The 27,740-nt window shown below is 35.5% G+C and overlaps 4 protein-coding genes across 9 annotated transcripts; 1 reads left to right on the plus strand and 3 right to left on the minus strand.

Annotated features, from left to right (window-relative positions):
• LOC122531214 (sodium-dependent nutrient amino acid transporter 1-like) lies at nt 1–10,405 on the minus strand. Of its 2 annotated transcripts, none has more exons than XM_043658958.1 (11): nt 10,178–10,405; nt 7,112–7,195; nt 6,955–7,044; nt 6,606–6,855; nt 5,332–5,572; nt 4,482–4,856; nt 3,574–3,763; nt 2,967–3,143; nt 2,489–2,765; nt 1,845–1,939; nt 1–1,548 (listed from the first exon to the last, which is right to left on the minus strand). In XM_043658958.1, the coding sequence occupies exons 1-11, from the start codon at nt 10,184–10,186 to the stop codon at nt 1,375–1,377; spliced, it is 1,962 nt and encodes a 653-aa protein (XP_043514893.1). In that variant the 5' UTR covers nt 10,187–10,405; the 3' UTR covers nt 1–1,374. The 2 variants fall into 2 exon arrangements, with proteins under 2 accessions (XP_043514893.1, XP_043514892.1); XM_043658957.1 differs by having other exon boundaries at nt 7,112–7,198.
• Nucleotides 9,255–22,013, plus strand: LOC122531215 (sodium-dependent nutrient amino acid transporter 1-like). Of its 2 annotated transcripts, none has more exons than XM_043658960.1 (9): nt 9,255–9,260; nt 17,988–18,287; nt 18,494–18,743; nt 18,842–19,216; nt 19,351–19,540; nt 19,721–19,897; nt 20,437–20,536; nt 21,177–21,448; nt 21,628–22,013. In XM_043658960.1, the coding sequence occupies exons 2-9, from the start codon at nt 18,080–18,082 to the stop codon at nt 21,799–21,801; spliced, it is 1,746 nt and encodes a 581-aa protein (XP_043514895.1). In that variant the 5' UTR covers nt 9,255–9,260; nt 17,988–18,079; the 3' UTR covers nt 21,802–22,013. The 2 variants fall into 2 exon arrangements, with proteins under 2 accessions (XP_043514895.1, XP_043514894.1); XM_043658959.1 differs by lacking the exon at nt 9,255–9,260 and adding an exon at nt 16,034–16,217 and having other exon boundaries at nt 17,921–18,287.
• Nucleotides 13,867–15,646, minus strand: LOC122531226. 2 transcript variants are annotated; one of them, XM_043658975.1, is made up of 3 exons: nt 15,600–15,646; nt 14,334–14,653; nt 13,867–14,262 (listed from the first exon to the last, which is right to left on the minus strand). In XM_043658975.1, the coding sequence occupies exons 2-3, from the start codon at nt 14,493–14,495 to the stop codon at nt 13,930–13,932; spliced, it is 495 nt and encodes a 164-aa protein (XP_043514910.1). In that variant the 5' UTR covers nt 14,496–14,653; nt 15,600–15,646; the 3' UTR covers nt 13,867–13,929. The 2 variants fall into 2 exon arrangements, with proteins under 2 accessions (XP_043514910.1, XP_043514911.1); XM_043658976.1 differs by lacking the exon at nt 15,600–15,646 and having other exon boundaries at nt 13,867–14,230; nt 14,334–14,703.
• LOC122531218 (sodium-dependent nutrient amino acid transporter 1-like) lies at nt 15,103–27,672 on the minus strand. 3 transcript variants are annotated; one of them, XM_043658963.1, is made up of 11 exons: nt 27,575–27,672; nt 25,837–25,914; nt 25,372–25,645; nt 25,054–25,279; nt 24,281–24,652; nt 23,613–23,976; nt 23,203–23,302; nt 22,942–23,118; nt 22,489–22,583; nt 22,242–22,413; nt 15,103–15,133 (listed from the first exon to the last, which is right to left on the minus strand). In XM_043658963.1, exons 1-10 carry the CDS (start codon nt 27,587–27,589, stop codon nt 22,267–22,269), a joined length of 1,848 nt encoding a protein of 615 aa, XP_043514898.1. In that variant the 5' UTR covers nt 27,590–27,672; the 3' UTR covers nt 15,103–15,133; nt 22,242–22,266. The 3 variants fall into 3 exon arrangements, with proteins under 3 accessions (XP_043514898.1, XP_043514897.1, XP_043514899.1); XM_043658962.1 differs by lacking the exon at nt 15,103–15,133 and having other exon boundaries at nt 21,477–22,413; XM_043658964.1 differs by lacking the exon at nt 15,103–15,133 and having other exon boundaries at nt 21,477–22,413; nt 25,372–25,651; nt 25,836–25,914; nt 27,575–27,624.
• Between the last annotated feature and the right edge of the window lie 68 nt (nt 27,673–27,740).

Below are 27,740 nucleotides of genomic sequence, written 5' to 3' on the forward strand. Positions count from 1 at the left end.
TTTAAACTAGAGTTTTTTATTTTTTATTTCAAGTTAGCATTTCGTGTGAATACAGCGCCGCTACACGGCGAAATACGGAATACACTTCCTACGATTCTCGAACGTAATCGATCTCATGATCGATTTTTAACTGGAAAGTGGCGGTTAAAATGGCGGAACGAAGCACACCGCCTTTGTAAAGAAGAAAATATTATCCAGAAATTCTCAGGTAAACATTCCAATGAACAGCTGTTAGATTTGTGTTTGTGTTGTGAATTTTTAAAATAAAACGTGCATTTTTCGCTCAAACTCAAGGTAAGATTTAACCAAATAGTTGTTACATATAATTTTCAACAATTAAAGAAATAATACATTTAAACAGATTATACTATATGACAGATTATATTACTTCTTGGACATTGCGATTTCAACAATTAGTTTGAATACATACAGTTATGGTAATTACTTGTAAAATCAGTTTTCAACTATTTAACTTTGATCGTTTCACTTGATGTATGTAGTTCTTCAATTCATCGTTGCTTAAGCGTCAGATCTTTCTCTTAATCACACATTGATCTGTTTTTACTAATATTTCTATTTATACAAAATATTAGTTAGTTATTAGGCGTGTTAGAACGTTAATAAATAAAATTACGTTCGCTTATAAATTAAAGTTTCTAAATGCAGTTATAGCACGCATATTTAATACTGTGTTTGTAACACCAAAAACGGTGTTCTATCTTTGTGCGTATTTAATTCATTAAATATTAAATCATCGTCATTTTAACCCTCTCAGCTTCAAAGACTTTCTACGAAAAAGATTCACGTTAAAATGATCAGTTAGGTTGTCAGGATGAATAATATCAATTAACTCTCTGCAGGTAGACACAAATATTATCGTGTGTTATTCGTAGAAAAATGTGAAGAAAAATTCACGCTTTGCTCGATGAAACCTTTACTACTTCTAATGACGCAATCAATTTTTAAATAAAATTTTTACGACGTTTTTCAGAAACAATGAAAATTTGCTTTGAAGAAATACACGGTGACGTGAACGACTCAGATTGCCTACGAAGAGTTAATATCAATTAATTCAGCAGTATTCTAGTACTAACTTCATTGAGAGGAAACGAAATTACTGCAACGTATGCAACAGCAAAATTCGCAATCGGACGCGTTAAAAGGTTTCAAAAGATATTAAAAGTACTGCAATACTGATTGTTTTCGCGTGTAAAGACGAAAGGGTTAACGACTCGTCGACTATGTTTCATTCGTGGAGCGAAAGCAAGATTTCCAAGAAAAATCCACATAATGTCCATGCGTTGTGTCGAATTTGTTTAAAGAATGGTATCGATTTCGAATGGAAATTGCATCAGGGCTTTTGAATTTTCTTCGTTAGATGAGCTTATCCTCCCAACAGAGCATCACGTAGACGAATTGTTTGATTCTGGAGCAGTCGCGTTTCTCTCGTAATTTCCTTCTGGTCTCTTTGAACTCGCGCCAGGAAGCCAGTTCTTTGGGATTCTTCGGTCCCCAGTCCGGCGAAGGTACGAAGGCAGACTTTATCATCTGTGAAATTTATTAATTTACTAAATTTCCTTGTTAAATCTCAATTCGAATGGTTCTGTTGCAGTATGGGAGCCCCTGCCCCTACTTTCTTGATCGCTACCCCCTCCACTTCGAATTTGATTTAGCACTAGCGATCAGGAAAGTAGAGGCAAGGGCCGCCAGTTAGTCTTTGTTAGTGTTGGCTCAGTGTTGAGAATTGAGATTCAAATTTTTTTATTACTGTTATTCATTACATAGTTTTTTTTTTTTTATATACGAAGAAGACAAGAGAAAAATCATCGATTAATCGTACGAACCTCGACGGGTGTTAAATTTCTTTTCGACATTATGGTGTAAATCATCCAGAAGGGTATTTGCAGTATACCAAACGCGCAAAGTGTCCATCCAGCCGCTGTAAATTATGACACACTTGATCAGCTTCTACTACCTTTTCAATACTCTCTAAATTGAAAATCATTAGATTGCTGGGGAACGATTCTACAAAGTACGAAGCTTTAGTAATTCTGCAGGAAATTAGTAAAAAAAATTTGTCCTACAATTGTAGTAATGTGTAACTATAGTTTTGAATTAGAACAATAGTAGAGTAGAACAACATTCAAACATATGTACGTATCAAAATATTCTACTTTACATACAATGTACAATTAATAATTAAAATAACATACAATTGTGTTTGAAACATAAGTCAATACTAGTACTTGTATTTTTTAAGCTATTAGAAAAGAAGAAAATCTGAGGTTGGTCATGTCCGATAGATCATTGACGTTTCCATCAAATATAAAATATATGCATTTGTTATTTAACTGCATTGAAAACGAAGTCTTCGTTTCGTAAATCAAGAGAAGGAATAACAAATATAATAGAAGGATAATACATAATAACAATATAATAATACAAGGATAATGATAACAAGAATAATAATAATAAGGATAATACAAACCGTGGGCACTGTTAGGATACGAGATGTTACTGTAAGTCAGGGGCTTCAGGGTGACTATGGTATAAATTAGGATCACAGCCAGTAAAAGTGGGACAACGATGGCCCAGCAAACTCTCCAGTAAGCCGACGGCCTTTTCTTCAACATATATTCCACGTCGTCCAAGAAGTTCTCCAAACCGTACACCCAGAAGATCCCGGTTATCTCGAGAGTAGCCAAAATGAACACTACGAATGACCCAGCGTAGAAATCGACTAATTCCAGCATGAACTGACCACCCTATGTATAATATAAAAAGATTCAAGAGAATTATAAACTGAAAATGATTCAAGAAAATGAGACACACAATTATCAATTATATTGAGTGTATAATTAAAACAAAGAAATTGACATAGATTGAAGTCCATAATATTAAAAAAAAAGAAAGGATAAATCGATCAGGTTACCAATTTATTATTAACGTGAACGAAAAGGACTTACAGGCGTGCAGTAAATAATTCCAGCAAGAAATCCAAAGGTAACTGTGCCGATCACTATGTATATGTGCCTCAGATTTGGAAACTGGTCGCTGATAATAGTGATGAGAGCACCAGCCAACGCGATTGCACTTCCGATCCCGAGGACGTAGAGCATTAAGAAGAAGAGTACCGAGAAGAACTGAAAATTATCGAAGAAAATTGCTGAAGCGATTTTAATTAATTTAATTTAATTTGTTTCAATGTTAACTGTAATCGAATTTATCGATAAACGGTGAAACAACTGGAACTGTCCTTGTAATCACAATCATTCACAAAGTGATAAAAATGAGAGAGAATGGTAAAAATAACAGAGCCTCAAATTTTTAAATTTCGTGCGACACAATAAAGTAAACAGAGTCCGAGTGGACAATAGATGACGATTTAATATTTCACTTTCTTGGTAAATCATTGCATAATGAAGGTCAACATGACAAAAACAGAAATAGCTGGAAAGAACTGTCCACGCTTCGGTACGTCTTTTATCTTTTTAAATCTTTTAATGCTTTATCTCGGAGTAGTGGAAAAGCATTGTGGTTACACAGCAATTGAACGTGCACTAGATTCCTTACCTGAGGCAGAACAGTAAACTTCGCAATGGCATCTGGATAAGAGACGAAAGCAAGACCGGTTCCACCGCGGACAACGTTGCTGACATCCTCGATGCCCAGTTTGTGAGCTAAATTCCCAAGGATACCAAAAATGGTGAAACCAGCCATTAAACTGGTAAACGTGTCCAGCGTGGTTACAACTATGACATCTCTGAAGCGAAACACAGGTAAGAAAGAAAAATGTAAATTTACGCTGAGGTTTCCTACGGGTTAGATTCGGTCATCATGATAAAACAATAGTGCTCAATTGCTTGGTTAGCGTTGGTATTCACTAAAGAAAGTGTTCTCAAAGTGATCTTGAGAGAGGTGGAAATTTTAATGGAAATCCGGGTGGATGGTGTGCTTTCTTCTCGAGTAACGATTTTAATTAGAGCTTTAACGATAGAATTCTTGTAATTCTTGTTTTTAATTTATTATCAAGGTTCCATTGCATGGGGAACTGAAACGTGCAGAAATCTGCGGAAAGTGAAGTGATTGATATCCAAAGTAGGATACTCTAAATTATCATATTCAATAATCAATTGAAACAAAGAAGATTTAAGCAGACAAGTTACTTAAGTAGAATGATGTTTTAGAATCTTATTTCTTAACTTTGATGTAGCTTTTTATTTTAATATCTATTGATCCAACAGTTTGTCATCATTTCCAAGTTGCACGTTCTTTACAATTCTTTTTTATCGAATTTCAAGTGAAGAACTGATGAAAATGAAAATAATGAAAGAAAAACTGAGAACTAAGAAGAAACCAAAGAAATTAATAGAAATCATTGCTAGTTGTTTCTAACGAACTATCGTTTTATAAAAAAAGAAAAAAATAAGAGAGAGACAGAAAGAGAGAGAGAGAGAGAGAGAGAGAAGTCAATAAGTAACCTGTATATATTATGTCTGAAGTCATTGTACGACGAGTACATGATAACACCACCGAAGCAGACCGACAGTGAAAAGAAACACTGTGTAACAGCCGCGTACCAGACGTGTGCCTCGAATAGCTTCTTCCAGTTCGGTTTTATGAAGAAAATGATCCCGTTCACGGCACCTTCCAGAGTAACCGCTCTGACCAGCAAGCTTATCATGATGATGTAAGGAAAGATGGCGAGGAAATAGGCCGCTTTCCCTGAGCTCTTCACGCCACGTGCCAAGACAGCGAAAATACAGGCCCATGCGACGAACAGGCAAATCGTCAAACTCCAGTCGGGCAGTCCGATACCGTCGTCGATACTCTGCTTTTCTTTCAGCACGATTTTTCTGACGAGAGAGAAGAAATGAATTTACTATTATTTTTTTTCTTTTTTTAGCAGGATTCTGTAATTTCATAGTTAGAAATATCAAGGTTTCATATATTAGATTACATTTGCAATTAGATCTATCTGTGGATTTAAATATATAGTTCAAACTATTGTAATCTCATAGTTCTTAATATGTAGCAATAGTTCAACATTCTGTAATTTCATGGTTAGAAATATCAAGGTTTCATACATTAGATTATATATTTGCAATTAGATATCAATGGATTTAAATATAGTTCAAAATATTCCAGACACTCTGATTGTACGTCAAATTTACAAATATTTTAATTCCTAAATAGTTCAAATACTTCTGACATTTAATTCTATTTTCAAATTCCAGATATTACTAATACCTAAATATAACAAAATTCCAAATACTTCAACTATTGATAACGATGATGAATGTTGCAGTTAGGCTGCGAAAAACGTTTTACTTGAAGTAAAGCTCGGCAGAGCTCATAGTCATGTTGGTGCTGTTCTGTTTGCTAACGTTGTAAGAGCCTCCTGAATCGGCGCAAAAATTTCCCCATTCTTGCAAACATGTGGACCAAGGGAGCGGCGATTGAAAACTTGCGACCAGGTAGTAAAGTGTTATCGACATCAAGAAACAGTAGTATGTCCCTACTGAGAGCATAGAGAACATTTGTGCCCAACCAACTCCTCGAAATCCAGGCGCTAGAAAAATTCAATAGTCAAAAATTATAAATGGATGAACGCTAACAACAAGTTTTAAGTTTATAATTGGAATTAAATGGAATAGCCTTCAAAAAGCCAATATGGTATAATTACTCTCGTAATCAATTTCTCTAAAGCAAGACTAATTTTGAATAGAGAAGTGCTTATCAATGGACTGTGGAAGGAGACTAGGTTTCTTTATCGATAACGATTGATGTGTCGTAAAAGTATAAGGAATTCCGGATCGGTGCACTCGAATGGAAACAATGATTTACGATGTATAACTTAAGCTATGATTTAAACCTGACTTAAACCACGATGTATGTATATATACCGGTATATACGATTCAGGTAGCAAAACGACTTCAACTTGCGAGACCGGTCTTGAATCTCGCACTTCCTGCTCAAACTTTGACATTCTTGGCTCATCGCGACACTAGGTTGTGTCGCAATTGTAAAACGGGAGCAGTTACTTTCAGATATTAAATTCTTTTCAGGTTGCGAGGAAAATATATTTCGTCCTATATCTATTATTATCAATGAAAAAGATATAACGTACTTCTGAAATATAATACACCTTTGGCAAAAAGTTCTCCATCAGGCGCAAGTATTTCAAAACTGAGAGAATTCAATTTTTCCATACATTTCAAACAAACGTAATAATATTTCACATTTCAAGATTCCAATGTTTTTAAATATATTCTACCTATTATTATGATTTATTATACTATTATACTATATATATTATTACTATTTACTGTTTTACTATACCATATATGTTACATATATAGTGTAATAAAATACATTTCACACGAATGTAACAACATTTCACATTTCCAAGATTCCAATGTTTTTACTATACTATATATGTTATATATATTCTTAATATTTCACATTCCAAGATTCCAATGTTTTTACTATACTATATATGTTATATATATTCTTATACTAATTATATATATTATAACATACATATATATGTTATTGTTTTACTATATACTATCTATGTTTTTACTAAAGGAGGATGGCACACCTGCCGACCATATTTTCACCGAGGATCTACTGCAGAATTGCCCCATAATCATCTCCAGGTAATAAAACGGTTTGCCAACAAGAAACAGGACGATGATGTAAGGTATTAGAAATACTCCGCCGCCATTCTCGTAGGCCGTGAATGGAAATCGCCAAACATTGCCAAGACCTATGGACATGGCGATGCAGGACATCAAGAATTCTAAACCGTTGCCCCAAGTATCTCTCTCCGTTTGGCTTTCCGCGACAGTCTGGGAAAATTTGAGAAGAAAAGACTCGTTTTTTTTGTTTTTCTTTTTTCAAAGGGAATCATTTTCCAAAAAGAAATTCGAACATCCCAGCGAACTTACTGTTCCCTCCGAGAGCGACAAGGAAAGTGGGAATTTACGATCGTGCTGAGTTCCATAAGAAAAGTCGAGGGAGCTGTTGTTATCACGAAACTGAAAATCAGAAAATATTTTCCTTTGAGATTCTGAGATACACCTGGGATCATTGATATTTATTTACCTTTTCATCGTCACCTGTTGCGGGACGTTGAAAATCAGTAGTGGCGTGGCCATCGTCTCCAATGAAAGCAGCGTTTTGTCGTCCCTGCTACGAAGAAATGATTACACGACTATATAACGTTCACGTACATATAGCTCCTTAATGTCAATGGAACAATGATTTATGTAACGTTTCGTTCGATTATCTTCCAAACAAATTACGTATGATCATATTGTAAAATACACCGTGTGGTCGTTAAGTACGTGGCTCGAAAGAATCGTCACACGAAGGCATTGCTATTTACTTTGCATGGACAGTTTCCATAGTCTGAAATACTACACTACACACGAGTTTACGGATTACATACATATGTATGTATCTCTAGCCACAGAGTGTACTAAATTGCCATTACCTTTCACATGTTGCAGTTATTCCAAGGGAGACAAGATTGTCTGAAAATTCCTCCTTATAATAGTATAAGGACGCATAATAGACTCTTCCTTTACTTTTTGAATAATAAATCTTAATATTCGACCTAATTACACTATTAACAACCATTAATATTGATTTTTACTAGCAGATATTCTTTCCCTGGTAACATAACATTCAAATACTGAGACAGGATAGAAGAGGCTCCGCACTGTTACAACGTTGTAACGGTTTGTTTGACATCGTGTGTATGTATTCTTCAGTCTATTTGGCGCAACATTTTACAGAGAATCAAGGAAATTATTCAAGTATGTTAAACTGGATAAACACCTACGTGAGTACCGAGAAAATAAATAAAGCGATTTTCAGCGATAAATAAAGAATTAATGCCTAATGTCCTTTAATCGTTTATTAATGGCACAGCTAAAATCGTACAAGTGACAACTTTAAAATGCTTCGTTTAACATTTCAACTCGTCGATTACGAGGAGGATGGCCGAGTAATGCGATGCATGACATTGTACGATGCATATACTCTCGTACAACAATTATGCACGTTGTACCATGATATCATATATACTGATAAACATTAATTGTGTCGGGCCTGCATACCTTGGCAACGCTCGATCATCGTGAAACATACGCAACGTATTCTGTGCACGAAAATATCGATGAAATATCGTGAGGATATGAAAACCATCCTTCGAAACGATCGATACAATTAACATGACGCAATTACGTTTGTACGTTGCGTATCGTGTCTCATTATCTGTAATAACAACAAAAAAGTAAGTATCGTAATCTAGCATGCCGATTCGATTTCTAACTGTTGTTGTTACCTCACATCTGTCCCTGAAAGGTATAGTGGGAGAATTACACACGAATGGATGGTTAGCAGAAAACGTTTATACTCTTGGTTAATGTCGCATCGCTTCATCAAATATTATATTGTGTCAAGTGTGTTTGCAATTAAAATATCAATTTTCTCTTTACAGCTCTGCAGTGCAGAAAGATTCCCCGAATGAAAATCATTCATATGTAAAGTATCAAATGGACAGAATTTTTTGTGAGAGGATGAACAAGTCCAAGAGGAAACTCGTTATTTTCTTCTTTTCTGCACCCTTGTTTTTCGCAGAAAGAGCCTGGTCGAATGACTCTGCACACAGTCGATTTTAACGTCAGAGTTGTTAATATGCGTTACTGGAATTTCTAAACGATTAAACGTCTGCGGTAACATCCGGGCACATCGCGTGATCCGTCAGTGAAGCAACTTCTCATCTCATTATAAGGACGCTTCTTCCACTGGTAGCGTTCAACGGGTCGCGTTTAAGACAGACCTTTACCGATTAAAAGGCAACGGGAAAAATTTCGTACAATGATCGTTGAGAAAGAAATTTAGCTAGAAGGAAGAAGAAAGTAACAGAAAGAAACTTTCACGGTCTATTTAAGACATTTTTCGTGGTGACGTTGTGTAATCACGAAAGCGATCGTGCCCCCGCTTTCATATTTATTCACTGTTCTTCCAGTATCTTTCGTAAAATTGACAACGAGAGAAAAGTGGAAAATGATATTTATTTATAGCAGAATGTTTCACTGTTCTTCCAGTATCTTTCGTAAAATTGACAACGAGAGAAAAGTGGAAAATGATATTTATTTATAGCAGAATGATCGTTTAGGATTCTTACAGTGGCAAGTAACGTTTGTAAACATTTGCAAATATTTACATTTCGGCCAACGACCAAGTGCCAATTTAACAATAGGTATCAATTAAAGTGCACCTTTCACCTTTTCACAAGCCGAGGTGTACCTTTTCATTTCACAATTTTCCTAGCCTGATCGTATGGCCTGTTAGATGCTATCATCTATTTCCAACAGAGTGAGACAGACAGCGTCGTTCTCAGTAACCTCGATCCAGTTTCATAATTTCAAAATTATGCACTGTTCCTTGACGAGACGTAGCGAAACTTGGTCTAGAGTAAATTGATATTTCTTCAAGTTTTTTTCGTTTCACAGCCGCAGGTTACATAGCTGCGTATGTCTCTTAATTAACGAGATCTTGCGGCTGATAGAGAAAAAAGTATGACAATTAAATTTCACCTTGGCTGTTACAACCGCTTCAATCAATGTGATCGCCAAATGACTACGTCATCGACTGCAACTTGTTCACCTCCAAACCAAGAATCACGGAAAATAATTCACGTACATACAGAATGTACGAAAGCGAAGATAAAGCGCTAAAATTTGATGTCCGTCCATTTTGTTAATCTTCGTTCAGAGAATTAGACCAAGGATTAGAACAAAGATGAATGAAACAGTAACACATCACTATAATAAATTAAACGGCTGTAAATACTGTGTCATAAGAAGAATTTCAATTTCAGGTAGAAGTATACTAAAACTCTTCCTGTATTTGCACTCATCACAGAAATTCCAGACTCAACGAAATGAAAGAAATGAAACCTAAATGGAAATTCGTTTCATTTATTAGCGAACACTTTGTTAACTTCGGTGAACGAACGTCTCGCTTTGGTTTTATACTCCTTTCAGAGCTTCCTTTTTCCATAAACAAACCTATACAAATCCCTTCAAAATCGTCAAATCACCAGAGGTAAAAGGTTTTCCTTGTTTGTCGTTCAAAGTAAAGAAAAGAACACGATACCTTGTTCATCCTGATCGATTCGCCAGGTAAATCGTGACGGGGAGTCCCGGAGGAATACCGGATATCCGACTAGGACAGTGATTCTCAACGAACTGAAACGCGCGGAGGACCTCGAGTTTATAACACTGTGACATCTATGGCAACGATCGCGACAAGTACGTCACCTTCACGTGCATCGAACTCCTACTGACCCACGTTCGACTGCGTGCCACGCTGACAGAAAGGTAATCGAAGTAGGGATCGCGAACCTAAACTCGATCGCGAACGAGGGGGGGGGGGGAGGGGAGGAGAATGGTTACTCCTTTCCTATTTGTTCTCTGTCCCTTCTCTTCCTTGTGTAAAAGTTTGTCACTCATCAGGAGTATCACCTCTGATCTTGATCAATTTTTAATTACCAACGATCACTGAATCTCTAACAGATATATCAATTTTTGAGTTTGAAAAGATATTTCGAACGATATGCGGTGTGATTCTCGTAGCGTACGGAGTTTCATTTCATTTTCTTCAGACGACTCGTTCCTCTCTTTTTCTGTAATGAGTTTCCAATGAGTCGCTTCGTGTATCGCGAGTAATTACTCGGGAGTTTTTTATATCGTAAAAATTGGACAAAATGACCGTATTACAGTAAACAAAGATGAATGAAGTCTCTTAAACTCCGTTTTTTTTAAACCATTTTGAAATGGCGGGCTTTGTCTTTTGTAAGAGTAGAATTTACGAAGACTTTGAGATGCAAGGATAAACGAAACAAAGAAATAAAATCCACGGATTGAGGGAAAAAATGCTTAACGAATGCTACTTGATTGCATTGAGCTTCTCCTTGCATCAAGGATAAATGTGAATTGCACGAACTGTCGCAGTCATAGTTGAACACGAAAGAACGCTGAAAGAAGAAGTCGAAATAAATGAATTTCATACTAAAGATCAACCAAACGGTTGTTTCTCTACCGTCCTTAATTGTCACAACGTTTCAAAGATCTAACACTTTGTTGCAGTATCAAAGACGAGCCAAAAATATGGAATGAAATTTTGTCTTTGAGAGATGTTGTTCTCAAAAAAAAAAAAAAGAAAAAAGTGAGACTGTTTTCAAAAGGCTCAAAGGCGAGGATTTTAACATTTGAAGAGTGAAACACAGAATTTTATATCGTGAACAGAATTCTTCAGGACTCGAAATGGAGTTCGACACGAATTTACTAATTGTAACTACAACGTGCAGTTTTGAAATTCGTGTGTTGAACGACCTTCGACGGTAGTTAAGGGATAAGAACATCTGTGCAGGTGAAAGTGAACCGTGAACCAGCTGTATCTGCCGGAAACTGGTTAACACCGATTGCAATTACCTGGTAAAAAGTTCTTTCGTATTGTCCGTATGTGTGTCGAGTAAGATTTAATATTAAAATTCAATTTTGATACAATTACGTGAATGGGAAAGAAGAATGGTGAATGGTGAAGAAATGATTTGAAAGAAATCAAATTGAACGATCAAATGGAAACAGTATATACACATATATATATCTACCTCAAGAGTATAAATGTTTCTATAAATTTTCTATGAATTAAATTGAATGAATCTGAATTTTGTCAGATATTGTGATTGACAGATTCCTTTTAATTCGTCACAGAATACCAGAGTTTATTACTATACAGAGTGTAATGAGTTGTGGTACAAATTGGATCAGGATGATTCTATGACTCAAAATAAGGTGAAAGTCAAGAATGACAAAATTGCGTCGGGAGTTTCGTTTTCGAGAAAAATGCATTTGAAAATTAGTCGAGTACATCTGCACTGAACTGACAATTGTCTCACTTGATATAGAACTCACTACAAATCGTAACTACATACAATTTCGGGATTTTGTTTATTATTATTATTTATCTATCAACACGTTCTTAAAACAAACTAAATAAGATACTAATAAACTAGATAAGAAAGTGACAAGTAGACATTGTATCTAGCTTTAATTGTGTTTAGGTAATTTATCAACTAATAATTTGTACCGTGATTTACAGGACACCCAGTACTAAAATTAACCACATTTCCAGCTATACAACAATAGAAAAGGAAATCTAAATCGTCAATGTCTTTTATTTCTGCATCTTCATGGTTACTTTACTACAATGATTTAATTTACAGTCAATAAATTTCCTCGTTCGCGTATATTCATCCATTGTTCGTTATTATGTTAAGCTGACAAACAGTCATTTCTTTCTTCAAGTAAAACGTTCAATTTCATTGTCAGCTATTTTAAAATATCACAGTATTTTAAATACAACTTATATTAAAATTTTAAATACAGCATAAAAATATTTTATATAATATTAAAATGTTATATAATATATAAAATATATAATATTAGAATGTTATATAATATATAAAATATATAATATTAGAATGTTATATAATATATAAAATATATAATATTAAAATGTTATATAATATATAAAATATATAATATTAAAATGTTATATAATATATAAAATATATAATATTAGAATGTTATATAATATATAAAATATATAATATTAGAATGTTATATAATGTATAAAATATATAATATTAAAATGTTATATAATATATAAAATATATAATATTAAAATATTATATTTATAATTTAATTAAAGTAACTTTTATTTTTTATATTGTAATTATTTACCGACAGAGTGATTTAACATTGCAATCTTTCCAAAGTTAAGCTTACTATCTGAAGCTTATTAAGTATCAGCCAATAATAAAGATTTTTGTATTTTCATTGCGAATAATTACTGATTACTGTGAACACTGAACAAAGCTTGACAAGTAGCAAAATTCAAATTCTCGAGTGGCCGTAAAACTGGTACAACGATTCATTATTATTGATTGTACACATTTGCGTTCGAGTGTCGTTGGTTGACTTCTTCTATTGAAATGTCTTCCTCGCCGTATAAGCCGGGGAATTCCATACACGGATAGAATGAACGGTCAAGGATTCCTCAGACGACCGGTTAAAGCTGTTTTCATGCTCTTGATACTTGAAAATGGGAACATCTTTGGAATTTAATAACACATTCCAAGTTGCAATGTGTGTTCTATTGTTCTCAATCTATCACCGAATGTTTCTATTCGCGTCGCCGAATCAAAAGTATTTAAATATGAATTGCGAACCGTGAAAATTAGTTCTTTGTTCTGTTCTTCTTTCGTATTGGTATATATTTGGAATCAATTGTAATTCATCAACTCTAAGTAAAATCCTGTTTCTGCGAATAATCAATAATTTTATGAAAATGAAACAACTACGACAATCAATAATTTCAACTAACTCATTGTTATGAGTGTAATTATTATTATTTATGCAGCATTTAGAGGCTGGAATTGAACTTATTCTTTCGTTGCATTATTTTCAATTTGCCATTATCATTAATCGTCATCAATTATGTGGTTGAATGACCATCATGTACGTATAGGCAATACTTGTGTAATAAATTCTAAACTAGTCTAGCGCGACAAATTATAGAAATTTGTAATTAATGAATTTTCAATTATTCGTCGTTTACGAAGCTCCAGTCATCGGGAAATTCCTCTTCCTGCATCGACACAGACACCTCCTCTTCCTCGTGCTGTTTCACAATCAATTTTCAAAGACGAAGAGTTTTACTTTTCGTAAAAAAAAAAAAAAAAAAAAAATAGAATCAAGCTGCAAGTTGCGTTCCTTCTCGATCATCAGCTCCAACTCGAACTCCTTCCTCCTCCTCTCTCTCTCCTCGCGGATCTGAAATTTTTACAGTTGACAAATCTGAGAGTCGCAGGGAACTTTGGAACAATCGACTTTGTAATTTAAGAGCCAGTGGCCAAGATATTCGACGGAGTTGGAAGGTTTCCTAGTGATCATTTCTCGAATAGCGTGTGTCAAGTGTTTGCTGAGCAGATATTTCAAATAAAGACTGTCCGACGACAAGTATTCCTCTTCGTTGTCGAAGACATGGAGGAATCGACTTCCTGCGGACACTCTAATTCCAAATTCCATAATTTTCGTAATTCTTCTTCTTTCGTCGAGAGTAAAGCCCATTGCATTCAGAAGTCTAAAAACGGTAGTTTTTTTTTTCTTTAAACGCTGTAAAATTAATTTTTGTTTCATTTCATGTCGTCGATATTTTCGAAATTTCTTTCGTTTTTCCTACTCACCTGTGAAATTTCTCGGTGAAGCCAGTTTTTAAAAAGACGTTGACGAAGCTTCGGACTCGTCCATCTTTCGCGCGGGAATTCCTCGACTTCTTTCCGAGATGACGAAGCTTCTCTGAATTTTTCAATCTTTTCCACGCGTTCTTCTTCCTCCCTTTCAGTCATTACCAAACTGTTCTATTTCGTGTCGTCCCTTCGTTGATCTCGTCGAGTTCCCGCTCTTTCAAGTCGTAACGATACAAACCACGTTCCTCCAGAATCTCTTTCAGCTGATCACATTGAATTTCAGATGATTGATAATTAAGCCAATCGTCAGATTTGTCCTAAATTTACGCTGCATGTTATTTATAAAATGTATAATATAAAATTATATAAATATATAAAATTATATAAATTTATCATTAAATTATAAACAATATATAAATTAAAGTTAACTATTACCAAAGATTTTTCGTTAATTTAGGCTTATTATCAAGCGTGTTATTTAGCTCATTTTGTTTCTGTTTTTGTCCTGTTTACGTTTATAATTATAGAACAAAGTAATGTAATGTAAAGTTAGAGATAGTCAGCTGAGTCTAGTTACTTTTAATCACTTAAAATTAGTTGTATTTGATATATATATATAATTTTAATTTAATTTAATTTAATTTAATTTATTTCTGATCCTTGCCTTTCGACTTCCGGTTTTTTGTACATAGTTACAATGTTGTCATTAGATTACAATTTCCTCTTTTGTCTAAAAGTATTGAACTAATATAATATGCCTATATATATATATATATATATATATATATATATATATAGGTATATTATATTATATTATATTATATTATATTAGTATATAGTATTTAGTTATATTATAGTTTATTATATTATATTATATTATATTAGTACATAGTATTTAATTATATTATATTATGTTATATTATATTATATTATATTATATTAGTCTATATATAGGCATTATAGTTATATCAGTATATAGTTATATTATATTAGTCTATATATAGGCATATTATAGTTATATTATATTATATTATATTATATTATATTATATTATATTATATTAGTCTATATATAGGCATATTATATTAGTTCAATACTTTTGGGCAAAAGAAGGAATTGTAATCTAATGGCAACATTGTAACTGTGCACAAAGAAACCGGAAGTCATCCGAAGCGGAAGGGCAAGGATCAGAAGTACGTGAATTGAATTAAATTAAATTAAAATTATCATTAAATTTATCATTAAACTGATACATAAAGTTACCATTAAACTGATCATCAGGTTGTCGTTAAATTATTATTCACATAAAGTTATCATCAAATTTATAACAATATATATTTGGCGCTCCATGATTATGCTCTTCTCAACGTCACGATCCTTTCGCACGTTCATTTTATTTCTTCGACACCAACTTCACGATGAAAATCAATTCACCGAGTGTTTCATGCTGACAAACATTTCATCACCTCGAACAATGTTCAAGTGAAGAAAGCCCCCTTCTTTCTCCCCTTAAAATATGCGGCGCGACAATTTTTGTATAATGACGCCACTGCCTCATATCCTTGCGGATCAATCGTTATCTCAGGCTTATATACACGAAACCGCGATGTAATCTGTGTGTTGAGATCACGATCGTTTTATCAATCAAGGTTTCACCGAGTTATTCGTCGGGGGTACAATATATCGGCATACGTATAATAACCGCGATTAGAAGAGCAAGCCACGGCGATGTCGATCGCGGCGCAAGACGAAATCACGTTCCCGATATTCTCTATCTAAATAATTTTTTAACGTCGTCCTTCCTCTCTTTCTTTCTTCTTTTTCTTTCTTCTTTGTTCTTTTCGTCGTCGGCGCAACAAGGCGAACAAGGAGAGAAAAATGGTGAGTGCGATCGGGACCGTGACTCTTTCCCCTCTGTTCTCGATATTTCGTGGAAGTACAATGTGCGTCGTGCAACAATGGATGGGCGATTATGTTCGTTAACGATCGGACGTTGATTTGATTCTTTTCATTCTAAAAAGGGAAAACGGAGTGATAATGATATCCTCGACGATGTTTATGGAAAACGCGGTAACGATCGGTGAGATAATTAATCGAAATTTGTGAGACGCTTGTTCGTCCGACGAATGAGAAATGTGACAGTGAAATAGTGATTGATCTCTCCTTTGCTAATTCCTGTTTTCACGCGTCGAAGATGATGAACGAATTGGCATAATTGTATCACCAATATTGACATAAATGTATCTCGAATACTCTCTTAAATTGTGTCAAATTCAGGGAACGTTATCAATCTCTCTGTACGTAATACGTTTCTTGTGAAATTTCGTCGAGTAACTTATGTAATGAAATTTTTTTTTTCTTTTTTTTTGGGGGGGAGAAATGAGTTAAATTTCACACTTTGATATTCATAACGTGCACTCGCGATAACGAGATTTTACTCACGCGATAACGATCGTCTCATAATTCCAGAGAGCTTAAACTCTAATTCTATCGCTATCTATCGACGGGACGGTTTTACTGCAGCGTAGTTTTATTACTCACGATATTATACTTTGTCGCAAGTATTCTAAAAAAAAAAAATAACGTACACGTGGTTCCCGAGGATTCGTTGAAAATTAGGAGACCTGGCCGAATTATCATTCGAAACTAATGGAGGAAAATCCTCGCGAGGAACTTCTGTACTTTAATTCTAGTGTGAAAAAAAATCGATTTTCTTTTTTCTTTTGGCATATTCTTAAAGGATATAGTTTTAAAAAAAAAATCTCTGTAACCTTAAATCGTGAACTCCTGAAATTAATGAAGTTATGGTGGCTTGAAGGACGCGACGACCAGCGTCATTGTCACCGCAATACTAAACTTTAAAGGCATTTTTCTGGAAACGATGCTTTTCAGAACAGGTGTCCATGATATCTCGAAATCTGCTTGACCAATTGACTCAAAATTTGAAGTACGCGTTTCGTAAACTTAGTGTGATTATAGCCCCTACCAGGATCAACCAAAAAATTTTTTATTCCACGTTTTTTATTTTTTTTATTTTTTTTATTTTACTTTCTATATTTTTCTAGGCCTCTAGGAAGTTTGACTAAAATCGATAATCGAACTTCAAAGTGTCACTTTTTTAATTACTTTTATTAATTTTTTTCTTTTTTCCTTGGTACTTGCTATAGCGAAACTCATACTAATTAAGGAACATTCACGTTTTTTTTTTTTTATTTCCGACAAACAGAATGGCCTTGGTACTTGCTATAGCCATACTAATTAAGGGACATTCACGTTTTTTTTTTTTTTTATTTCCGACAAGCAGAACGGCCGGAATCATGGACGACCTTTTTTCAAAAACGATCATTGCAGCGCTAATTCTAACTTTCTTTGTCCTAAAATAATTTTAAAACGTCGTCGAAACACGTACGAAATGAACCTTGTCGATTTGACTGCAAATGGTTTAAATAGTTCCTTTGCAAAAAATTCTCTAAAGTTACAAAAAAAGCACGCACTTCACGCTAGAAAGAAGGCGAATCGAACAGAGATCGTTTGAAATATCATTCGATTTTAAATGATTTTGAAATTTGCTTGTGTTTCGACAGGACGAGGGCCACCGAAATCCAGCGTTCGTCGAGGACGAAACGGAGAAAGGGAAGTCTTCTAGCGAAGAGGAACTAAGGGGATCGATCTCAAGATGTTCAGAAACAACGAAAGGAACGGAAGAAGTGAGAAGCAAGTGGAACAACGAGATAGAATTCTTAATGTCCTGCATCGCGATGTCGATAGGTTTCGGTAATATTTGGAGGTTCCCCTTCACTGCCTACGAAAACGGCGGCGGTGCATTCTTGATACCGTACATCATCGTCCTGTTTCTCGTTGGAAAGCCGTTTTACTACCTGGAGATGATCATCGGCCAATTCTCCTCGTCCTCGTCGATCAAGGTGTGGAACATTTCGCCTGCGTTTAGTGGTAATTAGATGATTTTTAACCGATAAAACCGATTAAAATTAAATATTTTTATATTATCTCTCGATCGTTCGAAACACATATTCGTTAATGTCGTTTTGTTGAAAACGAGTTGTTGTTTTCTTCGATAGAGGCGATGTTATGTTGCGGGAAGTAAAATTGTTATCAATGGAGAATCAGGATCACTGTATCGAGAATTATTGCCATAGGCGTTGGATGGTCCCAGTTCTGCTCGACCGTGGCGTTAATGACGTATTACAGTTCGCTGATGTCCCTGACACTTTTCTTTCTCGTCGCGTCTTTCTCGTCTGAATTGCCGTGGGCAAAGTGCAGAGACGAATGGTCTGACTATTGTATCGATTCCAGCCAAACGGCCGGTAGTGAAACGATAAACGCCAGCACGTTCCTCGAATTGTTCGACAAGAGAGAACGCAAGAGTTCCGCGGAGCTCTACTTTCTGTAAGTTCGAGTTTCAATTTCAAAGAGAGAGAGAAACAAACTTCGTACGAAGTTCTCTGACTTTGAATTTCTTCTTTTCCATGGCGACGACGATCTAGAAAAGTGGTGCTTCAGGAGAAAGACAGCATCGACGATGGGATTGGACTGCCAGACTGGAAGTTAACGTTGTGCCTCCTCGTCAGTTGGTCATCCGTTGTTTTGATCACGTTCCAGGGCGTAAAAAGTTCCGGCAAATTCTCCTATTTCCTCGCAATTTTCCCATACATTGTCCTGCTGGCTCTCCTCATCAGAGCAGTGACCCTGGAAGGTGCTGCGACTGGGATCCTCTTCTTCATCACCCCGGAATGGTCGAAACTTTTGGAACCAACTGTTTGGTACGCGGCTGTCACCCAGTGTTTCTTCTCGCTCTCGGTCTGTTTCGGTTCTATCATCACCTACTCGTCGCACAATGACTTCAGACACAACATATACAGGTAAATATACAGACAGAAACATTCGTCGATGATGCCTGATCTATTTGATGAACATCACACTATTCGATTTACTCTTCAATAGGAACGTAGAAAATGTGGAGGGCACGCTTTGTAAAATGCTTCGTTGTTTTCAGGGATGCGTTCATTGTGACTAGTCTCGACACTATAACGAGTCTCATAGCCGGCTGCACGATCTTCGGGATTTTGGGGAATCTCGCCCACGAAATGAACTTGACGGATATTAACAAAGTGGTTACATCCGGAGCTAGTCTGGCGTTCATCTCTTACCCCGATGCCATTGCGAAGTTCACCTTCGTGCCTCAAGTAAAAAGAAACGAATATGCTAAAACGAATAACTGTCCACGTAGGATTCTTTTTTTCTATTTTTTTTTTTTTTTATCTCGTATTGATACAATAAGGATCCTTTTGTTTATTTCTTTTTTCTCTTTTTTTTTTTCAACCTTACACGATATACTTTCATAAGATGCCCTTGTTTAATTGTAGTTATTCGCAGTGCTGTTCTTCGTGATGATGTTCGTCCTCGGCGTGGGCAGCATCGTGGGAATGGTTTCAGGGTTAGTGACCGCCTTGAAAGAGAAGCTGCCGAACGTGAAGATGTGGCAAATCGTGGTTTCCGTCTGTTCAGTAGGATTCGCTGTTAGCACTGTTTATGTCACTCCTGTACGTAGTTCAACAAATCTTTCAACTCACCATCTGTTCCATTTGAAAATAATCTTACAAGCAAACTACTTTTGAAGTAGTATTGAAACAGCATTAATATATAAATTAAACTGAAATGATCTCATTATTATTATTATTGAAGGTATGTAAAAATTATATACATTCATGCATTGCCACTTGAGCCACGTGTATCATTTTTGACATACTACTCAAAGAACGCATTAATCGTTTAATAATGATACCAATGTTTGCTTTCTTCTACATACATCTATTAGCGATGTAAACATTGAAAATGTGTTCCTGTACCAGATTTGATGACACGTGGCAACGAATGTGTGTTGGTCGCACTTTGGAGATATCAATTATCAGAGACGCATGCATAGATACATATATATTTTTGTACGATATCTAATAAACCGTTGTTTACTGTCGATCATCGGCGAAGAGAGATAAAGGAAATGAAGTTGATATTTTCGAGACTTTCAAGAGATCACACTTGACATTCATCGATCAATGATAATTATCAATTCTGATCGCAGGGTGGACAATTTTTGTTGACGTTGGTCGATTACTATGGCACGTCGTTCGTCGTGTTCATTCTGGCTTCATTCGAGATCACTGCCGTGACCTGGGTATACGGTTTGTACATTCTTGCGAATATTAATTTTTGTATCAGATTAAAATTCGTTAAAATACATTTATTTGTATTGAAATCTGTCAAATTGAAATCTATTAAAATCTATCTGTATAAAATGTATCTTATGAAATCTAACTGTCTGCATCTATCAAATTAAAATCTATATAAAATCTTATAAAATCTAACTGTCTACGTCTATCAAATTAAAATCTATCTATATAATCTTATAAAATCTATCAATAAAATCTTATAAAATCTATTTATTCTCTATCTATAAAAATCTATCTATTATCTATTTATTAAAATCTATCTATATAAAATCTTATAAAATCTAACTGTCTATATCTATCAAATCAAAATCTATCTATATAAAATCTTATAAAATCTATTTATTCTCTATCTAATAAAAATCTATCAATTATCTATTTATTAACCCGGGATTACCCACGTGGGGGTCTACTGCAGGTACATGCCGGCCCCTAGACCCCCAAGTGGGTAATCCCGGGTTAAAATCTATCTATATAAAATCTTATAAAGTCTATCTATCAAATTAAAAAAAAAATCTATACAATTTATAGATAGATCTATGTAAAAGTTTTGATTGGAACGATCCAACGAATATCAAACGTTCTGTTTAAACAGGTATAGAAAATTTCCTAGACGACATCGAGTTCATGCTGGACAGGAAAACAAGCAGTTTTTGGAGAATCTGTTGGTTCCTGATAACGCCGTTGATTTTGATAACGATATTCTTTTACACTGTCGCCACCCTTTCCCCGTTGACCTACGGTGACAAAACGTATCCGGCCACGGCACACGCGGCTGGTGTTGTCATACTTTGCTTCAGCGTTTTCCAAATACCATTCTGGATGATCGTGGAAATGCTGAAGAACAGGAAGTTGCCGCTGTTACAGGTACCTCGTGAAAATCAATTCACACATAGTTTTTAATTCAACTTCAGTTCTCTCCTTTTTTGAATTTATTACAATGATATTACAATGAACTTTATTCGAGAGATACAGACATCATTTCGACTACATCTTAATTCATTCGATTCTAATTCCGATGAATCGTCATCGTGGTTTTTTTGTAGAATTTGAAGAAATCTTTCGAGCCGACGACGCGATGGGGGCCCAGAGAAGTCGAGCACAGAAAGGATTGGCTACGCTTCAGAGAGGAGAATTTGAAAGAGAGAAACGCCAGGATGGAACCTAAATGGCTTCAATTGATACACACTTTGATTCGTAAAGACCACAAGAAAGATTAAAGAGGCTCTCGTTACGAGCGGTAGTTTTAGACTGTCGTGTGTTTCTGCATTTTTAAGACATTCTTTTGAAACGTGTAAAAGATGCAGATGGAGTGCATTTGATATATGAAATATGCAGAGCGAAGTGTACCTGTTGTAACATTTAACAAGTGGGACTAAAAACTTCTCCAAGTTGTTGTTATTGTCCGTAGAAATACAAATTTGCACAAACATCCGCAGTCTAATTATCTTGTATCGTTGTTCTCAACTTGCTTCGATTCCCAAGTCTGTACGTTCTCACTGAAGCAAGATACGAATTCAATATTTATTTGTATCTAGTAAGATGTTAATATTTATGATACACAGTGTCTTCGTTAAATCAATAAAATGTCGCCGTTCTCGTTGGTAGCGCACGATGACAACAAACCAAGGCAAAGAGCATCAAAATCGATGGTACATATTTTTTTTCGATAGCACGGATCACTGTCAATCCTCTCCGATCAATAAAGCAACGATTCTCGATCTTTTCTTGTCCATGCTCATCCTCGCGATCCTCTTCGAGTCTTTGAATTCCTTCCATTCTTTGTACTTGGTGGGATCCTTTGGTCCCCAATCGGGTTTCGGTTTAAGCAACTACGAAAGGAATGTTTCTTTTCATTCACTATCAAATTATGTTAGCATCTGTCACATGTATTTTTCGTTACTTACATCCAAGTAAGATTTGTCCTTGTTTTTCAATTTACTGACGAGCATCCAGATAGGAAGTTGAATCACCCCCAGTCCCAAAAGTAACCAGCCAGCCACTGAAACATTGAAATTGAAATTTCCAGAAAAACGAGACACCCGACAATTGAGATGATTGATAGATCGAACAAAGATTTCTTTTGCATTACAAAATTCGTGTCGAGGCAATGCAGGATGGGGCAAAAGTTTCTTCCCACCTACTTTTTTCTTTTTTTTTTTTTTTTAATCAAACATCAAAATACAAGAAAAAGCTAATTTCATCAATGTCAAATTAAATTTAAGTTTTGAACATGATTTTCTTCCATTGTGTTTTAAAAATTATTTCTTTCAAATGTTGATTGCCAAAGTGTTTTACTACATCTGTTATTGTTTTGGTAGGATTTTGGCCCACCCTGAAGGCTATAGAATTTGCTGTACCGTAGGCGGATGTTGGATAATACTCGTCATTGTACATGATGGGCTTCAGTTCACAGAGGAAGTAAATAAGAATCGAGAGGAGCGTCAACGGTGTTAGAAAATACCAGCAGAACCTCCAGTAGAACGAGGGCCTGTTGCCCAGCATAAATTCTGCGTCGTCTAGGAAATTGTCGACACCTGCAAGGGAAATGAAGCGGAGATAAAAACAACCAACATTTGTTGAAAATGTCAAGAGAAGTTATAACGAAAACGAAGGTTCACCATATATCCAGGAAACAGCGACCAGTTCGAAAGAGGCAAGGAACACTATGATGAACGTCCCACCGAAATAGTCTACCAAGTTTAAGATGCACTGTCCACCCTGAAAAGAGATTCAATCGCGATTGAACGCACAGATAAAAGTTCCAACTTATTTTTCTACAAACAGCTGAGAGAAAAATACATTTCTCAAGGCCAATAATACCAAACGACTAGTAAATTTTCTTTGGCTGTATAAATTACAAATTACCTACATCATCTTGCAGGCGCAGAACATATTCAGGCCATGTTCAAAATTTGCCTACAGCTTTGTCACAAACAAAATTCTTATGACATTCTTCTCTTATTTTCATTTGTAGATTGTACTTTCTGTAATTTCGTCAAGAGAGTCGAAAATGAATGTTCACACTTACTGACGTGCAGTAAACGATTCCAACGAGAAAGCCAGCGGAACAAACGCCACCGGCAATCTTCCAGTCTGGGAGATGGGGGAATCTGTCCTTAATAACGCTATCGACGACAGCGGTGAACGCTACGCTGGTGCCTATCCCCAAGATAAACAGCATCAAGAAGAAGAGCACGGCGAATAATTGCGGGACCACGGTGAATTTCGCCAGGGCTTCCGGATAGGAGATAAATGCTAAACCTGTCCCGGCACGAACCACGTTGCTGATGTCTTTGTCAGACTCGCGAGCGAGATTGCCCAGAATACCGAAAATTGTTGTCCCTGCTATCAGGCTCGTGCCCAAGTCCATGGTTGTCACTACCGTGCAATCTCTAAACGAAAAGCATTTGTAAACACTATAAACTTTTGCAGAGTTTTCTATATATTGTAACTTGTCAACATTTTTGTATTTTGCAAATGTGCTTAGCTTCAAGTTTTTCTTTAATTTTAAAATTTATTTTTCGTTTAAAATTTGTACATTAGAAATACATCCAAGTTTTGGGTTTTTACACTTGTTGGATACCTAAGTTCTTGAGGTTTTGATCAAGATTGAAAATAAACCTTGCATCGTTGACTTCAGATGTTATGACAGATGTTATCTAGGATCAGACAGAACGCTGAACGAATCATAATTACCTCAATATGTTATGGTCGAAGCGATTGTAGGAGGAATACATGACAACAGCCCCAAAACATACACCGAGGGAGAAGAAGGACTGCGTCACGGCTGCGTACCATACTGACGGATCGAGGATCTTCTCCCAGGTTGGTTCAAAGAGGAATATTATTCCGTCGACGGCCCCTTCCAACGTGACTGCCCTTATCAAAAGAGTTATTATGATGATGTATGGAAATATAGCGAGGAAGTACGCTGCTTTCCCGCTGCTCTTCACGCCGTTGCTCAGCACTACGAAAACGGACGCCCAGCTGACAAACAGAGCGAGGACCAACTGCCACGACGGAAGTCCCAAACCTTCCTCTAGTCCAATCTCGTTAAGAACCACCTTGCTAGATGAACGAAAGTATAGAATTTTAATTTTTAACTGGATAAGACGACAATCTTGCAATATTTATTGTGAGATTGTTTGATTGTTTACAAGAAATACAAGTCAGCAAAGCTACTTTTGCTACTGATATTTGCTGCTGTATATCTCGTTATTAGTAGGAGCATTGTTAGCTGAATTTTGGCAAAATTATCATTTTCAACTGGGTAAAACGACAATCTTGCAATATTTATTGTGAGATTGTTTGACTGTTTACCAATAGTAGCAGAGCTACTTTCGCTACTAATATATCTCGTTATTAGTAGGAGAATTATTAGTAGCAGAATTTTGACAAAATTATCATTCTTAACTAGATAAGATGGCAATCCTGCGATACATGTATGAGATTTATGTTTGATTGTTTACCGGAAGTACAAGTCAGCAGAGCTACTCTTGCTACTAATATTTGCTACTGTCTCGTTGTTAGCAGTTGGAGCACTGTCGAAGCAGATATCTTTCCACTCTTCCCAACAGTAGGCCCAAGGAAGGACTGATTGGAAACTAGCTGACAAATAATACAACGTCAGTGCCATCAGAGAACAATAGTACGTGACCACTGAGAAAACAGAGATCGTCAAGCCATAGCCAATGCCTGAGAGAGATCAGAAATTGATAATTGTTAGAACTGTGTGACCAGTGATGCTCAGACTTTAAACAAAAGATTGATCGGATTATACATGTTACCTCTGAAAAGAGGAGAGATGGACCAGATCTTTATGCAAGATCTGCTGCTAAATTGTCCCAGTATCATCTCCATGTAGTAGATCGGTTTACCAACAATGAACAAGACGATCACGTACGGCACCAGGAACGCGCCACCACCGTTCTGATAGGCAGTGTAAGGAAATCTCCAGACATTTCCAAGGCCAACCGAAAATGCAATGCAGGACATCAAAAATTCCATTTTGTTACTCCACTGAGCTCTCGTAGGTTTCTCCTCTACTGTGACTGTCGTCGACTGAAAAGGTAAAAATCCTTTTTTGAAACTCGACAGCAAGACTAGTGGTAGACGAAAATAACATTATTATACTGTGAGAAGCTTTCTGTAAATTTTACAAATTCAAAGTCAAATTTAGAATTCTCGTAAAGGTGTAAAAGTTAATAAAAGCAGTGGATATCTTAGTAACCAATGTAAGAGCCAAAACTCACTCCATTCTCGACTGGTTTCCCACTTGCTGACATCTTAGAAAGCCTGTACGAGCCTTCCACGCTGTCGATGAAATTACTCTGTATAAAATTGAAAGAAAAGGCTTTGACCGTCTTTCTTCTATTATTTTGCAATTTCCATCGATGTCGATTAAATTCTTTGCTAATCAGTCGTTTACGTAATCCCATAACCGCGACATATCAACGAATGTTTTTCTCGCGCTTTCGTGCGAACGTGTGTGGTGTGATTAACAACAATTATTGCCAGATATTAATCTGATAGCAAAGAAGAACAAAACATCGATGACTCCATCGAGTAATAGCAAACGGAAATGGCTTTCTTGATCGATATATAATGATTTTCTTCCATTTTCGTCTGTCCATTAATTTCAATGCATTAAATGTATTTTCTGTTTAAGGAAGGTACATTACAGATGATATGAACATTAGGACTATCAAAGTGGTTGGAATGACTAATTTATAATTTTTGTTAGATGTTTTATATCTAACATATTTTACATCTCACGTAAAGCAGCGTATTTTTAAAGATTTAAATAATTTCTCATAAAATAAAAGATTGTATACTCCATTATATCATAAAGTTCCTCCCTCTTTCTCTCTCTCTCTTTTTTTTTTGACTTTAATGTCTCTGATGGAAATTTTATGCTTTAATTGTTAGTAGTTCTAGTGTTAATAATCTTACTAACAATGTGTTACTATTATTAATATGAATAATAATTTAGTGTAATACTATTACAATAGTATTATTAAACACTATTCTGGAATTTTATTATGGAAATTAATAATTTCACCATAAAAAGTAATTGATGGCACACAAAAGTAGACTCTAGGCAAAAATTTGTTTCGTTTTGTAAAAAAAAAAGATTTTTTTATAATTCCAAAACTTTTATGCTATTCCAACAGGATGAACCATATTGATTGTCTTGAATGTCTCTCAGTTGCTTCTGAAGATATGAAAAAACTTTGTTGTGACAGAAATCATTTATTACAGAAGGGGTGACAAAATGAGGGTGATAATTTTTTTCTTCAAATGGAGGAGTTACCACTCATAAAATTATATATCTTCTTGCTTTATTAACCGTTGCAATTCAACATTCTCTATAGGAAAGTATTAATGTGTGTTGAAAAACTATTTTTCTACATTATTTTATGTGTGTTGAAAAACTCTATTTCTATATATATATTTACAGGGCACATATATTTTAATAATCTTAATTCTAACTAATAAAATCTGTTGCACAAAAGACAAGGGGCAATATCTTTTGCATTGATATTGTCCTTGTCTTTCACTGAGACATCAAGAGTTGACTAGACACGGGTGTTAAGGTAAAAAAAAGAAAAAATGCTAAGACATCAATAAAAGAATTTACAGCCGCAATTTAGATTAAGTTGCAGCGGGATGTTCCACATTTGATAAATAGAACGAACTACAAAACGTTATTATATCTACGTTTATCAAGCTTCGACTTCCTGTGTGCCTGTAATTGTAATAATATTTACTAAAAACTTGTGAAACTCTCGTCGTCTGAAAAAATTGACATAAACGTATTTTTCTTATGCCATGTGCAACGAGATTTACGAAAGTAATTTCTGTTCCGACAATAGTCTTGCAAAATGATCACTGAGAGTGTGAACTTTATGTGTAAACTTCTTTCTTTTTCTTCTTTAGTTTAAGCAAGGTTCAGAGAGACGATAAAGAGATCAAATGAGAATTACACACCTTTGTACAACGCATAATCACTCCTCAACGCGGACAGACTGCCTAAACCTAAGCGCGACGTTTGCGACACAAGAGCGTTTCGAAGACTGATCGACACCTTTGTCTCCTCTCATAGTCATCGTGAGAAATCTTGAAAATGACAGCTATACAACCTATATATTATCTT

Source organism: Frieseomelitta varia, unplaced genomic scaffold, assembly GCF_011392965.1.
Source record: "Frieseomelitta varia isolate USP_RPSP 00005682 unplaced genomic scaffold, Fvar_1.2 scaffold_380, whole genome shotgun sequence".
Classification (NCBI taxonomy): Eukaryota; Metazoa; Arthropoda; class Insecta; order Hymenoptera; family Apidae; genus Frieseomelitta; species Frieseomelitta varia.

What these genes read in the sequence shown, in the direction of transcription:
- LOC122531214 (XM_043658957.1), bottom strand. An exon ending in TCTGCCGAGCTTTACTTCAA is followed by an intron (nt 4,857 to 5,331) that starts GTAAAACGTTTT and finishes CTCTCTCGTCAG; the next exon opens with AAAAATCGTGCTGAAAGAAA. An exon ending in GTATCCTAACAGTGCCCACG is followed by an intron (nt 1,940 to 2,488) that starts GTTTGTATTATC and finishes CATAATTTACAG; the next exon opens with CGGCTGGATGGACACTTTGC.
- LOC122531226 (XM_043658975.1), bottom strand. Translation starts at nt 14,495, where the DNA reads ATGACTGAAAGGGAGGAAGAAGAACGCGTGGAAAAGATTGAAAAATTC. An exon ending in TTCACCGAGAAATTTCACAG is followed by an intron (nt 14,263 to 14,333) that starts GTGAGTAGGAAA and finishes TTAATTTTACAG; the next exon opens with CGTTTAAAGAAAAAAAAAAC.
- LOC122531215 (XM_043658959.1), top strand. An exon ending in CATTTCGCCTGCGTTTAGTG is followed by an intron (nt 18,288 to 18,493) that starts GTAATTAGATGA and finishes TTATTGCCATAG; the next exon opens with GCGTTGGATGGTCCCAGTTC. An exon ending in TCCGCGGAGCTCTACTTTCT is followed by an intron (nt 18,744 to 18,841) that starts GTAAGTTCGAGT and finishes ACGACGATCTAG; the next exon opens with AAAAGTGGTGCTTCAGGAGA.
- LOC122531218 (XM_043658963.1), bottom strand. An exon ending in TTATCCAACATCCGCCTACG is followed by an intron (nt 22,584 to 22,941) that starts GTACAGCAAATT and finishes TCAATGTTTCAG; the next exon opens with TGGCTGGCTGGTTACTTTTG. An exon ending in AGGACAAATCTTACTTGGAT is followed by an intron (nt 22,414 to 22,488) that starts GTAAGTAACGAA and finishes TTCCTTTCGTAG; the next exon opens with TTGCTTAAACCGAAACCCGA.